The 16,087-nt window shown below is 40.3% G+C and overlaps 1 protein-coding gene across 1 annotated transcript in view; it reads right to left on the minus strand.

Moving 5' to 3' along the window:
* Nucleotides 1–430: 430 nt before the first annotated feature.
* LOC126091996 (frequenin-1) overlaps nucleotides 431–16,087 on the minus strand; it is a 282,981-nt gene continuing 267,324 nt past the window's right edge. Inside the window, exon 7 of the mRNA XM_049907372.1 lies at nucleotides 431–5,752. Within this exon, the coding sequence (XP_049763329.1) occupies nucleotides 5,483–5,752 (270 nt within the window). The 3' untranslated portion in view covers nucleotides 431–5,482. The remainder of the gene's footprint in view (nucleotides 5,753–16,087) is intronic.

Genomic DNA, 16,087 nt, shown 5'->3' on the forward strand with positions numbered 1-16,087 from the left:
AGCTATCTTAAATATCACACCATCGCCACGCCCACCATCCTATTGAATACCCGAGAAGAGTCCAGATTATCTTATGGCGGGAAACTCTAAAATCACACAGCACACTGCCTTATTTCTTATGTAATCGTTAAAAAAGAGAGCAGACTTCCTAAAGAAGACTATACTGTGAAGTCGTTCAGATAACCAAGGTAATTACTAACACGACTCAGGAGTACTTTGGCTTTTAAAAGGTCTGAACCCATATGACAGGTTAAGAAACCTGCATCAATTCTTACAGATTTTTCAAGTTGAAAACCAGGTTTCTTCGATATACAGAGTAATTCAGTATCATAAGAAGGCAATGCGTAAGTAAATAATACTCTAAAACTGTCAAGGTAAGTTTTTACAGTATTTATTTTCTTATTTTATTACGTATCTTTATAATATTTATAAAGTGAATTGTTAGAGGTACACACTTTATCTAAAATTTGCTATCTAGGCCATTTAGATTTCATTTTAAATAAACGTTATTTTATTAAAGAACGACAGAGAATTAGAGACAGTTTTAAGTATAGCACAAACAACATCACTTTCAAATATATATGAAGCAGAATGTTTACTGCAGTACAAATAATACATATAAAAAGGAATTAGTTTTATTAGTTTAGCGGTCACCTACATCTAAGAAAAAGTAAAGATAATTCTGTGGTATTATGTCCATAAATTCTGCCAGCAGAAACAACGAACAAAATACTCGGTTCACAGCAGTATTTACAGACGTGGCCTTCGAAAGCTGGCCACGTTCCCTGACGCACAACAGTCAATTCTTCACAATTTTTAAAGAGAATATTCAGAATTGTTGTATGTTAATCTACTGTTTTATTTTTGATTGATATCTGACTGTACATTTATGCAACCAGAACTTATTATTTACTTACAGATGTGATGTGAAATACATAATCCACGAAAAGAATTGTTAGTTTACAGGTACTGACGTGCTCTATGAACACGGTGGTGCAATTATCATTTAACGTCCTACTGGAACATCTTGTTACGATCGAATAGCATATTTAATTTTTCAGATTGTTTAGAGATAGTTTGAAATGCGTACAGGTGTGTGAAGATATATGAAAACCTGTCATTCTTGAGATTTCCTACCATCTTAAATCTTTGTTTTAGTCGTATTACAAAGTTTTGTGATATATAGATGTAAAAAAGTATTAGACTGAACATTATGAACTACGACACTTTAATGTATTAAATGTAAGGTAAAAATGTTTAGTGAGTTATAGTAACAGGTATCACATTCGCCAGGATGCTAGCGATTACAATCACATACATAATATCTTCTTTTCAACGTGCACTTTGAAGTCAATATTGTTTGCAGTGTTACTTATAAGGGAATACAATAGTAAAGGCAATGGTTGCAATAACAAATAACTCAGTTGGGATATAAAATGGATATAAAAGCTTTTCACCACATTCATTTCAATGAATCATGAAATGTTTTAATCATCTAACGCTCAAATATATTTACAACAAAAATAAGGTTTGTTGTACATCTCACATCACCTGAAGACTAATTTAACAACCAATAACTTTACAAAATTACTGGAATGTTTGTGTCTAGGTGACCTTTTAACACAAATGACACTGGAACTTTCCAGTGATTGTCATAAACCACATAAACAGCTTTTGTATTATTTCATTGTAGATAACATTAACATTTATCAAAATAGTTTCCGAAAAATACAGTACACAATCAGATGGGTGCAACCTAACGTCAACATTATTACAATTGCTTTTCATAAAATAAATATAAGCAGTTCTTATATACAAGTTGCACTGAACTTTAGTCTGGATTTCTCGCAGGTCTCGACAGCAAATTGGGCGTATTACAAAAGTATGACGTCATTGTGATTGAAAATAATCATGTTTTCTTTTGTTCTCTTGTTTTTTCTAAATTTTCTGTAATTATTTCTTTTATACTTTAGTAATGATCGGAAAAATGCCCTTGTGTTCAAAATTATATTCACAATCTCGATGGACAAAATATTTTTTTAACTGCCTGCACTAAAATAGTACACAACACCTGGATTTCACTCTCGAATTCCGCTACAGTGAAAGTTACGTCAACTATTTGTTGTAGAAGGTCGCCAACTCAGTTTTACCACTGAAACTATTTTCTCATTCGGCGTTAGCTTATCAGAATTCTAATACTGTAACCACATAGGCGACAGCGAAGGTTTAGAACATAAAGTGTTTCTATAATCAGAATCTTTTACCTTCAAACTCTATTGCTAGTGTTACAGAATTTGATTGAAGAAAGATACGGTTTATGTAAAACTGTTTTGCTTTCCAGTAAAGTATACATTCAGAGCATAAATTGGAAAATAGTCACGCATTACTTCAGTTGTAATGTTGAAACTGCTGAGGAACCGAAATGTGGTTTGACTAGCAACATTTAGTAAACGGTGACGACTAGTTTATAGACCTAGATATTGATAAATAATTATTATTTACATGTCTAGTCGTAAAGGAGATTACAAACTTTGAGAAGATTCTATGCTACAGATAAACTAAAGCTAGACACCATAATTTAAGGGCAATGTGATTTTAACTGTCTATACATCAGATTATTTGTCCACTGGCGTCATCAAAACACATACATATGAATTATTTGGTGAGACTACCCAATGGCGAGCAAGATCGACTTATACGAAAAATGCACTTCCTGTTAAAAAATAAATATCCAGTTCTCATACATTATCGCACTCAAATGCTTGTTACTTATCTCTGAGTTGCTAAGAAAATAAAAAAAGAAATACATGACATATCTAGGCCACTTGCATACGGACAATCTTAAAACAAATACGAAAGCGCCATGTCATAAACACACATACAAACTCACAAATACAAAACACGTTCAACAACAGTGACGGATTAGCAGCGAAATCCATCCCATTTATCACCGAATGCCATATACTTTACATATATTAGACATGTAGCTGTACACACTTCCACGTTAAGGTCGATTTCTTTACAGCCACATTGAGGAATATCTTTCAAGGGAAAATTACTGAAAACGATGCATGATAAACTGTAGTCGTATTAAGATACTTGCGTATCTATAAAATTGGGCGAAAAAATAATTTAAAGTAATCATTGTTATAATTTAAGGATCTAGATGGATCTACAGTAGATATATTCACACACTCATTTGGATGGCCAGTATTTAGTACTGCAATACATTGACACCTTTTGCAGTTACTGAACTATTCATGTATGAGAAGTACATTTAAAGAACTCCCCGATCGAAACTTCGGTTCTTCAGCGGAACATCCCAAATACTCTGCACAACACTTTTGACGAACGTTCATTTAACAGAGTAAATGTCACAGTCAGGCATTAGGGCATGGATCGAAGCTTCCAAGAGGATCGTGCAGGGTGGGCAAACAGCTACATTTGTACACTTTCTGCACGAAAGAGAAAGGATCTAGTTCTTGTTTGCTTGGATTTGTAATCTGTCTAACAGTTTGAAGCAATATTGCTGTTAGCCACGTCGAATTAGTGTGACATAACAGTTACTTCTGGCACATCTGTGCTTTGTCCCTACATCCGCAACAACTTCTTTGTTTGTGTAGTATAAATCCATGTGCGACTGTTAGGATGGATTCTGCTGCTGTAACAAACACATACATAGATCCAGAGCTTTCTCACACACGTATAAACTTGAAAACATCAAATAAGAAAAGCAGGCTGCACCAGATCTCAAGCGTCTGTGATGTTCTTACACTCACACTTCTTATCACTGTGATGCGTTAATTTCAACATGATGATGGCGGGGGATAGTGTCACTTAGCAAAAACAGTCTCATTACCGTAGAGTTAATTCACAGTTCTTTCTCAGCTCACTTGATGTGGTCAGATACACTGAACTGTACACTATGAGTATAGCAATAACAACAACAACAAGCTTTACACTGTATTTGTGGCGTCATACAAAGCCTATGATAGCGAAATTAAAAGCAAAATTTACGTCTTAAAATTCTAGTTAGCAATTAAATTTTCTTCGGTTCTGTCTCTGTCAGTGACTGATAATGAATAGCAAAAGATATCACACCGTTACAAAGAAATCTAGATATGGCTTGAAGAGTCAGGAAGTTGCTGATGTTATCTGCGGTATCATCTTTCCGTTGTTATTGTTATGAAAAACAAAGTTTGTCCACGCTAGCACTGTATGTCGAGGATTAACAGTTTCGCTGTAACAATTTTCTCATAGGCGAACAAAAATTATTTGCTTTCCTCTGAATGTTTAAATGCTGTTACTCTAAAACAGTAGCTTTGCGCTTAGTTGCTACCATCAGTTTCATTCCGTGGACTTTAGAAAAAAATTTAAATTTACTGCACAGTACATGGAAACTGGAACCTGAAGAAATTACATTAGAAATTGTTTTGGTACAAAATGTGTACCTTTACCAACCCGTAGGCAACGTGAATTAGGGAGTTTATTTTAGGTGGAAATATAAGAGGGGAAAAAAAAGAAATGTTCATGTATCCGGACGGTGACTATGTGTTGTACAGTAGTGTGTTAAAGACACACGAGTCCTCAGTGTCCAGCGAGAACCACAGTAAGGTAAATCATGACAGGAATTTATCATTCAGTAGAGTCTATAAAACGGCGCATGCCTCATTGTAAAATTAGTAGCTTCTTATTGAGACCTCACGGTTTCAGCGCAGTATGTATTCTGCTGTATTTACATATTTGTTTATACGATACAATTAATGTAGCTAGACAAAAATGGAGGCCAGTGTAGAACTTTTGTAAAGGCAGCGAAAGTGTGACGGATGCCAGTAATGATTGAAATGCCAGTCTTTTCATCAATATTTTATCAATATTTCCACGCGATATCAATTGTTATCTCCGAAAAAAAATGTTGAAAATAGCATATTTCGTAACACTGTGTTTTGTAAAGGTAATAACACGATTCCTTTATGAAGTTTCCTTAAAAACTTCCTGACTCTCCAAGGAAGTCATTGTAGCTTTTTTATTCCCTACTTAAATGCTTGTGTATCAGTTTAACATTCGTGGAGAAGTTTATTATTCGTATCGTGCAGATGTACAGTAGAGATTTGACAGGGAGATACACAGAAAACATTTAACTTGTCCATAGTAACCTATTTGCAAGAGCAGTGAGACACACATTCGCAGTGAAAAGAATCTACACGATATATTTCGTTTACAACCAAACAATAATACTGTCCCTATGCAGGTCAACGGATCACACGTAGCGCAAAGGAACGTTTGAAGTTGCCGAACATTGTCAGCCACTGCTCAGACATATTCAAACGACAGTCACTTTGCGACGGAACAGACGTTTCGCAACAGAAGTGAACGGCAACGAAAGGTTACGCTTCAACCTGTAACAAGAGTCAGCATTCAGCGGAATGGAGGTCAACGTCCTCGGACTAGCAGGGGAGAGGCCGTGCGACGCAACGGGGGGCTACCCCGGGGCGGGTGACGGCGACGCCGGCGCCTGCTGCGGGGGCGGCGTCGCGACGCCGGGAGTGGCCGGGGGCGGCTGGCCGGCGGCCGACATGCGCGGCCCGGCGTCGCCCATGGAGAGCGCCTGCACGATGCGCGGGTCGGCCTTGCTGCCCTCGCGGAACTCCTCCAGCGTCAGCCGGTCGTCGTGGTTCTTGTCCATCTGGTCGAAGATCTTGTCCACCCGCTTCTGCGGCGTGTTGTCGTCCTCCGCGTTTGGCTGCTGGCCCTGCGGGAGGAAAGCACTCGCCAATACCAGGCAGCCAGCACACGTACTAATCGATAACAGTTGAAGAGTATGGCCCAAAAACATGCTAAGTGCCAAAAACTTGTTTGCGAGTTATAAAACAAATACCGGGTGATCAAAAAGTCAGTATAAATTTGAAAACTTAACCCCTTACTGGCCATTGTCCCTTTTTTTGGGACGCGTATATTTTACTTATTTGTATGTAAGCAATGGAGCTTTTAGCCTTTATTGTTGCACCTGTAGGTTCAACTAACTTCTATAATGCCTGCAAATGTAAAATAAATAACTTTTTTCGAAGTACTTCATGTCAGGAAAATTATAAACTTTGCCGATTTTTTGTTCTCGCACTTGGCAGCACTGTATGTCTGCTTGTAATTCCTGGACAACAATGAGCTATGATTTAGTTGTCTGGGCGTGTTTGTTATCAACATATGGATCTCCATGAAAGATTAAGTATACTTCAGATTTTTTCAAGTAAGTGCAATATCGATATATTTTATACGTCCCAATAATGGGACAATGGCATGTTGCACTGTCATTTATTGTTGATGTGCCCTATTCCTGTATACACGTATTATACAGAGAAAAATTGCATTTTACATTCTTTGTATCTGCTTTTTTCATGTTCTATTCGAATTTCAAGAGTCCAACAGGATAAAAACATGCCCCGTGGACTTACACTTGAAGAAATTGTAGCAGAACTAGCGAAACATCAAGAGAGTGACGATGAAGATGATGACGTAGAATTTACGATTATTTCACCCGATGCAGATGTAATAACAGATGAAGAAGACATTGACGAAAATGTATTGAACAATGAGTCTGTTATACAAGATGTAGCCGGTACTTTAGAGAGAAGCTCTCTCTTTTGGCTGTCCAACAGAGAATAGTGGTTTTATCTATCAAAGAAAACAGGGTCGGTGCCAAAACGCTGAGGACCACAAGGAAGTAAATTGATGGGAGGATGGGCAAGCACAGATGTATGACTAGATCCAGGAAATCATTTCATTGTGCCAAGTAAAACACAGAAGAGAGTAAAACACAGAAGAGATGTGCTTACTGCAAGAAAAAAACAGCAAAAATTTGTGATAGGTGCAACGTTGGTGTACACGACAAGTGTTTTGCTTCATTTCATACTTAATAGACATTCAATAATATTAAAACATTCTTTTTTTGTTTTTGTTGTTTCTTACAATATTATGCATGTTGTGATTTGGATAGCGCATTTGGCCAATGTCCCAAAAATGGGACGGTCTGTAGTTTTTGTTCTAATAAACCGAAAATTTTCAAAACAACTTTTTATTCAATTAATCACTCCATGTAACGTATTTATGTATACAAGTTTGCAAAAAATGATCGGATGGAGTTTTGGCCAGTAATGGGTTAATAAACCAAGGAATAATGTAGATAGAGAGGTAAAAATTGACACACATACTTGGAATGACATGGGGTTTCATTAGAACCAAAAAACAAAACAAAGTTCACAAAATGTCCGACAGATGGCACTGGACAGCAAAACGTCAGTGACCGCGCATGACAATCGTGAATAAATGTGATTTAGTGAAGCGGAGGGCATTTGCGGTGTGCGCGATTCAAAAGATAGCGGAAGATGACGATTCGTTGTGGACCGACGAAGTTCATTTCACGCTCCGAGGGTCTGTCAACGCCCACAACTGCAGAATTTGGGCTGCCGAAAATTCTAGAACTGTCGTGGAAACTCCATTGCACGACGAGAAAGTCACGGTATGGGTTGGATTTACCACATTTACCGTTATCGGGGCTTTTTTCTTCGAGGAAATGCGTAATTCTGGTTTTGTACTAGCTACCGTGACGGGTGAGAGGTACGCCGATACGTTACAGAATCGCATCATCCCCACCCTCGCTGATAAACACCTGCTGGAACGTACGATGTTTATGCAGGATGGTGCTCCACCCCATATTGCTAGACGCGTGAAAGATCTCTTGCGCGCGTCGTTTGGTGACGATCGTGTGGTCAGCCGCCACTTTCGTCATGCTTGGCCTTCCAGGTCCCCAGACCTCAATCCGTGCGATTATTGGCTTTGGGGTTACCTGAAGTCGCATCTCTAGGGATGCTGAAAGACAACATCCGACGCCAATGCCTCACCATAGCTTTACAGTGCTGGTCACAACGTTATTCCTCGACTACAGCTATTGTTGAGGAATGATGGTGGACATATTGAGCATTTCCTGTAAAGAACATCATCTTTGCTTTGTCTTACTTTGTTATGCTAATTATTGCTATTCTGATCAGATGAACCATCTGTCGGACATTTTTGAACTTTTGTATTTTTTTGGTTCTAATAAACCCCATGTTATTCCATGCATGTGTGTCAATTTGTACCTCTCTATCTACATTATTCCGTGATTTATTCAGTTTTCAAATTTATACTGATTTTTTTATCACTCGGTATATCACCAGAGTTTTCATTTTAAATTATAATATGAAATATAGTGTACACTACATAGTAGGATAATTGTAGGTAGTTAAGATAATTCTCATTTATTGTTCCGTCTCAGTTGCTCATTTCTAATTAGATCGTATTAATAGATCGCTCTGGATCATCTTCAGATCTAAGTAGTTGCGTAAGCAACCAATCATGTCTAGTCAGAACCACAAATCAGAGTGAGTACCTGTTTCGATCAAACTGGATCATCTTCAGGTCTAAATAGTTGCGTTAGCAACCGGTCTTGTATACTCTGAATCACTTATCAGTGTCATGTGATTCTGAGTAGACAAGACGCGCTGCTGAGGCAGTTACTTAGATGTTAAGATGATGCGGTGATCGAAACATGTAATCTACTTAAAAATCTGCAACTCAGGCAGAACAATAAATGAGAATTATTTTAAACGTCTATACAGACGTTGAATTTCTAAAGATAATTATGTTGACGATAGAGGAATTGTAGTTGATCGTTATATTTAATTAATGGTATTGCACGTCGCATAATTACGAGGGTTGTTAAAAAGTAATGCACCTCTTTTTTTCTCAGCCGAAAACAATCCTACGAATGCGAAACGTTACGTATGTGCTATTTGAAGTCTTCTGAGTGAGCGCGCCAGGTTTCCGCAACTTCCGACGCATAGCGTAGTTGCAGGATAGTTTGAAACTGGCGTCTGTTGGTGATGTACGTTACAAGCAACGTTCCGACATTGAATTTCTCACTGCAGAGAAAGACACTATGGGGAATATTCACAAACACTTGTGCAAAGCCTATGGAACATCCGCTGTCAACGGAAGTAGAGTTAGTCACTGGGCACGAAGTGTGAGGTCACGGCGGTTCGGCGGAGCTGCGCGATTTGCAGCGGTCGGAGAGACCATCCACGGCTGTCACACCTGACACACCTGACCTAGCCTCCTCGGACTTCCACTTGTTTCGGCCATTAGAGGATGCCATTCGTGGGAGATATTTTGAGGACGATGAGGAGGTGATTCACACACTGAAGCACTGCCTCCGCAACCAGGACAAGGATTGTTACCGACAGGGCATACACGGCCTCGTTCCGCGCTGGAGGAAGCCCATAGAACGGGATGGAGATTACGTGGAAAAACATGGCGTGTAGATGAAACACCATTCTTTCGTGTGTGTAATTCTCAGTGCTTTCAATAAAGAACTGTTTAAGAAAAAAAATGCGGTGCATTACTTTCTGGACAACCTTCGTAGTATGAAAGTCAAGAATATTAAACATACCTATGTTTATTCAAAAATCAGCAAGTGTCAAGGGTAATTTCAGTACTAGTACCAGTATACTATTTGAAAGAAACTCAAATTTCAAATCAGTCTAAATGAGTATGACACTACTTCTCATAAAATGGTCTGTATTTTTCATCCAAATATGGAACAAGCCTGTTTTTCTTTGCTTAGTACTCTTTGCCCTTCAGTTCCGTTGAGTCTTACGTTTCTGATGTCAGAGACCTCCACTTTCCAATTTCGCTGAAGGCATATTTCACTTCTCTGACTCTGGAACTCCTTGCTGAGAGGAAAACCATCGTTATATTTCAGATCTGCAGCTTATTTGTTGGTACCCATAAAGGGCAGAAGACTGAATATAGATGAATTTTGGTTCTTCTTTCGGTTAACTCGTTGACTTCAAATTTGTTGTAATATGTATCAGATACTGCAGTATCATGGAGATCTTTAGCTGCAAATGCCTTGCACAGCGTCTTCCTTTTCTCGAAGTTCCTACCGCACGGCAGATAGCTATGGCCAGATACTAAGAGCATGTTTCCAAATATGTCAGAGACTCGAAGTGACGTAAGGCAAACAAAAAGGAAGATTATCATTCTGTTTTTTTTATTCAGATCAGCTTTTGGGTAAACAAGTGAGCAACATAGCAAAGCTTCCATCTTGTGATAAATTTATGAACTGAACTAACCACAGTGGCACATAACAGTTACTTGGGTACATTTTCAACGTTCCATAGATGGATTGTAATGCGAAAACTGATTTATTTAAAAAATACTACATAGAACGTTCTTTAGTTAGATATTCCGATATCAGTCACTGATACGTAAATAGGTTCATATTATGTAAATACCTAGGCTTCTGCGACTAGTGTTAATGTTATTAAAATCGTTCTGGGTGTAATTCAGCTTTATCGTATAAAATACTTAAAATCTCAAAATACTTAAATAACAGACGTTTTGGTCACTTTGCAGAGAACTACCTCACGCATGTAATCGCTATAACACGACCTTAACGACGAATGTTTTAGGCGTTTTAATATTTTATCCGAAGAGACAACAATACACATCGAAGGATTTAAATGAGATTCATATTCATGTGCTGGATATACAGTCAAATCGATAAGTAACTTACTTGAGAGAGCCCATTTATCGGTGTGACAGCAAACCAGTATTGTGCCCTCTTCTGAGGCAAGCTGGCTACTGAAAAGGATCTTTGATATCATGGTTACTGTCACTAGTATGGAGTTGACATCCGAACTTGCACCCCACGTGTTACATCTATGGCATATCTGGGGATCTTGCTGGTGGCAGTAGTACCAGAGCATCACGCAGACAGTTCATTCTGACAAGTGCCATCCGTAAAGAACTCCCCAGCACCGTGGTATGTGAGGAGAAAGTGCAAGGGAGCACGTCGAATGTAACCTATGTCATTGGCGTCTGGACTTGTGCGGCCCTTGATTCTCGTTTTATATGGCTGAGTAGGCGTCTATGTGCAGTTTGCAATCCGACAGTCAGGCGGAGATGGTTGGTTGGTTGGTGGATTCGGAGGAGGGGATCAAACAGCGAGGTCACTGGTCCCATCGGATTGGGTAAAGAAATAGACCGCGCCCTTTCACAGAAACCTGAAGCGATTTAGGGAAATCACGAAAAACCTAAATTTCAGGAGGAGGTGGGTCACTCACGACTTGGGCTGCGACCCTTATACACATTTGTTCGTTTACACATCTAACTAAGTGGGTCCTCCGTGATCATATAACCAGCAAAAGGTAAGAATTAATAAAATAACATCTACGCTAATCTTCTGCAGACAACATGTTACTGAGTCTATATTATCATAATAAGCACTATAACACACAAGTTTCCTTAAATTTATTCCAGGAACTCCCTGACAGGTTAAAGAACTGCGCAGTGAGGAAATCGTTCAATTTATACTTAAAAGTGCGACTATTACGGTCATTTTTTTAAAAACGCTTATAGCGTACTGAAAATGGATGCATCTGCGTAAGATTCAAGGAGGTACGATTCAAATGCATTTTGGAATTCAGCCTAGCATTGACTAAATGAAAGCTACTAATTCTTGGAACTAAGCTCATATTGTTTCCAAGAAACGGAACGACATTAAAGAAAATATATACTGAGAGACCGATGTCAGAATTCCCAGACAGCTGAACACGGGTCAAGAAGAGGTTCGTGCATTTACACAGTGTCTTTAGGGTTTCTGAACGTTATTCCTGGGCAAAACATTAAAAGAAAAAGCATTTCACTTCCGTTCCAATCATTTAGTGATATCTTCAAAAAGTTTTAGCAAAAGTAGAAAGAACGAAATCTACTGTATTGCTCTAGCTACAATAAAAATATTCTGTCAAACTAAGAGGAAATAATGAAAATGTAAAATTTCTGTTATTTTAGTTTAGTAATGGATCTTTTTAGTTCTTTAACTTAATTATTATATTCTTTCCGTTGGAAAAAGTGGGACAGATAAACAAGAAAACCTAATATGATACGAACGTGTTAAACATAAGACATTGTTTAACCACATAAACTGAGTGTTATGTGTTAAGAAAAGTATGTAGTAAGTACCCGAATTTTGGAAAATTTCCCATAATAGTAGCTAAAAATTGATAAACACGATAAAAATCCTTACGAGTACAATTGGAAAGGAAAAAAAATTGTGAGTGGTAACCAAAGAGAAATCACGCGGTGGACCTGTACTCGATCACTGGTGAGAGCATCATTTCTGAAATGATGCGAGATAAAAAGCTGGGAAGCATACGAGATCTACTATTTATTTATGCTTGAACATTTCAAAAAATATTTCGTCATTATGTGTATAGGGTGGATCACAGTTAACGGTGAAATGACAAATGTGAAAGTAAACAATGGAAAACAAAAACTGTGAGCAAAAATTGTTTTCGCAAACTACACTCCTGGAAATGGAAAAAAGAACACATTGACACCGGTGTGTCAGACCCACCATACTTGCTCCGGACACTGCGAGAGGGCTGTACAAGCAATGATCACACGCACGGCACAGCGGACACACCAGGAACCGCGGTGTTGGCCGTCGAATGGCGCTAGCTGCGCAGCATTTGTGCACCGCCGCCGTCAGTGTCAGCCAGTTTGCCGTGGCATACGGAACTCCATCGCAGTCTTTAACACTGGTAGCATGCCGCGACAGCGTGGACGTGAACCGTATGTGCAGTTGACGGACTTTGAGCGAGGGCGTATAGTGGGCATGCGGGAGGCCGGGTGGACGTACCGCCGAATTGCTCAACACGTGGGGCGTGAGGTCTCCACAGTACATCGATGTTGTCGCCAGTGGTCGGCGGAAGGTGCACGTGCCCGTCGACCTGGGACCGGACCGCAGCGACGCACGGATGCACGCCAAGACCGTAGGATCCTACGCAGTGCCGTAGGGGACCGCACCGCCACTTCCCAGCAAATTAGGGACACTGTTGCTCCTGCGGTATCGGCGAGGACCATTCGGAACCGTTTCCATGAAGCTGGGCTACGGTCCCGCACACCGTTAGGCCGTCTTCCGCTCACGCCCCAACATCGTGCAGCCCGCCTCCAGTGGTGTCGCGACAGGCGTGAATGGAGGGACGAATGGAGACGTGTCGTCTTCAGCGATGAGCGTCGCTTCTGCCTTGGTGCCAATGATGGTCGTATGCGTGTTTGGCGCCGTGCAGGTGAGCGCCACAATCAGGACTGCATACGACCGAGGCACACAGGGCCAACACCCGGCATCATGGTGTGGGGAGCGATCTCCTACACTGGCCGTACACCACTGGTGATCGTCGAGGGGACACTGACTAGTGCACGGTACATCCAAACCGTCATCGAACCCATCGTTGTACCATTCCTAGACCGGCAAGGGAACTTGCTGTTCCAACAGGACAATGAACGTCCGCATGTATCCCGTGCCACCCAAAGTGCTCTAGAAGGTGTAAGTCAACTACCCTGGCCAGCAAGATCTCCGGATCTGTCCCCCATTGAGCATGTTTGGGACTGGATGAAGCGTCGTCTCACGCGGTCTGCACGTCCAGCACGAACGCTGGTCCAACTGAGGCGCCAGGTGGAAATGGCATGGCAAGCCGTTCCACAGGACTACATCCAGCATCTCTACGATCGTCTCCATGGGAGAATAGCAGCCTGCATTGCTGCGAAAGGTGGATATACACTGTACTAGTGCCGACATTGTGCATGCTCTGTTGCCTGTGTCTATGTGCCTGTGGTTCTGTCAGTGTGATCATGTGATGTATCTGACCCCAGGAATGTGTCAATAAAGTTTCCCCTTCCTGGGACAATGAATTCACGGTGTTCTTATTTCAATTTCCAGGAGTGTATATATATTCGAGGATTGCTGGGAGGCGCCACTGACTTCACGGTTGTCCTGATTAGTAGATATGCATTAGGAATGGAAATGTTTCGATTACGTCTCCATCTTAATGGTTCAAATTTCGCCCATGGTCTACTTTAAATTGTGCCTACGTTGGACGAAAGTGATGCATGCAATATAAGGCGCCGGCACATTTTGCTGCTGATGTAAGACGACATACGACATGCGAATATGGACCAAGATGAATACGGTGAGCACAGTCTGCAAGATCCACCGACCTTTTTCTGGATTTTTCTAGCTGCAGTCATCTCAAATGTGAAGTGTCTGAACTCCCGTTGCTATGATAGAAGAACTGAAGAAGCAAATTGTACAGTGTTGTCAATATGTACAATTGATCTGGGAGTGTTTTAAAGAATTCATTCCTCACTTTCCAGTATTGTCTCCGAATGTGAGGTTGACACGTGGAACACCTCATTTACCAAATATGAATATTTGGCACATAGTAATATGTCACGCGTGCTATAATTCTGGTAAAGGTAGGCTTTGCGTCAAATTTGAATCCACTTAACTGGGAACTTAATCGAACAGTTTTCACGTCAAATACATTTATGTTACTTAGGACAATATTTGGTACAGAAGTCAGTGGCGGCTAGTAATAACACATCCGTAATTATCCCCCTAACGGCTTCTTTGTGGACCCATTTTCAATGGAAAGTTTTCGCTGTTGTTATCGCTTATTTTCAGTTTTTGCTATTAATTGTGATGCACCCGGCATACAAATTATGCAGTTGTGGCGCCTCTTGTGTCCCTCTCAACGAGGCGTCCCTAGCGGCTTGTTGTGTCGCTTGGGCCTTGAACTGGCCCTACATATATTGCTCGAACTTCCCTTTGTGGATGGGATGACCATCCCCAGAGTACAGTTCCGTATGTCATAAATGAAAGCAAATAAGCAGGGTAGACTAATTTTCGTGTTGGACCATCGCTTACTGCAGGTACTGTTCTAGTAGCAAAGTTATAGCAGCACTTAGGTTTTGAACCATATAATGAACGTGAGCTTTCTACGACAGTTTACCATCTGTCCCAGTGGTAGTCAAACTAGTGGGCGTTCCAGCTTCCATGGTGGACGGTAGGTGGAAGGGGTTTCAAAAGTATTTTCATTAGGTTTATTTGATAAGAAATTATTATTGGATGCTTTAACTTTCTCTGTTAGCCTGTTTTATAAATTTTATAATTTGTAGTTACTTTTCCTATTTTGTAAATGGTGGGATATAAAAGTGGGTGGTGGGTAGAAATGATTGGCTACATCTGATATTCTGAACATCTAGGAATTTGGATTGCTCAAACTCCTTAATTATATGCCATTTCCATGTAATCGAAATGTTAATTTTCGCTGAATTCTGTGTCAGACAGTGTAAAAGTCGAATCTTATTGTGATGTAGTATTAAATTATTTTCTCCAAGACATGAGCTTATGGCTTGAGCTATATTATTTGGTACACGACCTATTTGGCTTCCAACTTCCTTCACTACCAAATTAGTGTCATCAGCAGACAAAATATTTTAGAACGGGCATATGCGTAGGTCCAGTATGAAGAAGTCCGTCCGAGTAGCTAATACCTGAGATGTGGTCACCTCGTTCACTTCATCCGAACCAACTTGATTCTTTGTGGTTGAACCGTGGAAAAAAGATGTTTACGAGGCACCTGTCAAAACTGATCCCCCGACAAGAATTTGCACTGCCTGTGATTGCGTTCGAAAAACACCATGGTTGCTCGATCGGGTACTACGAACTTTTTGTGACGATGACATGACTTCATAAATACAAGGAGACATCACTCTGTAATGCTGTTGTGAATGCAGCACTGTTGTTGTTGTGGCCTTCAGTCCTGAGACTGGTTTGATGCAGCTCTCCATGCTACCCTATCCTGTGCAAGCTTCTTCTTCTCCCAGTACTTACTGCAACCCACATCCTTCTGATTCTGCTTAGTGTATTCATCTCTTGGTCTCCCACTACGATTTTTACCCTCCACGCTGCCCTCCAGTGCTAAATTTGTGATCCCTCGATGCCTCAGAACATGTCCTACTAACCGGTCCCTTCTTTTTGTCAAGTTGTGCCACATACTCCTCTTCTCCCCAATTCTATTCAATACTTCATCATTAGTTATGTGATCTACCCATCTAATCTTCAGCATTCTTCTGTAGCACCACATTTCGAAAGCTTCTATTCTCTTCTTGTCCAAACTATTTATCGTCCATGTTTCACTTCCATACA

This window comes from Schistocerca cancellata, chromosome 1 (assembly GCF_023864275.1).
Source record: "Schistocerca cancellata isolate TAMUIC-IGC-003103 chromosome 1, iqSchCanc2.1, whole genome shotgun sequence".
Taxonomy (NCBI): domain Eukaryota; kingdom Metazoa; phylum Arthropoda; class Insecta; order Orthoptera; family Acrididae; genus Schistocerca; species Schistocerca cancellata.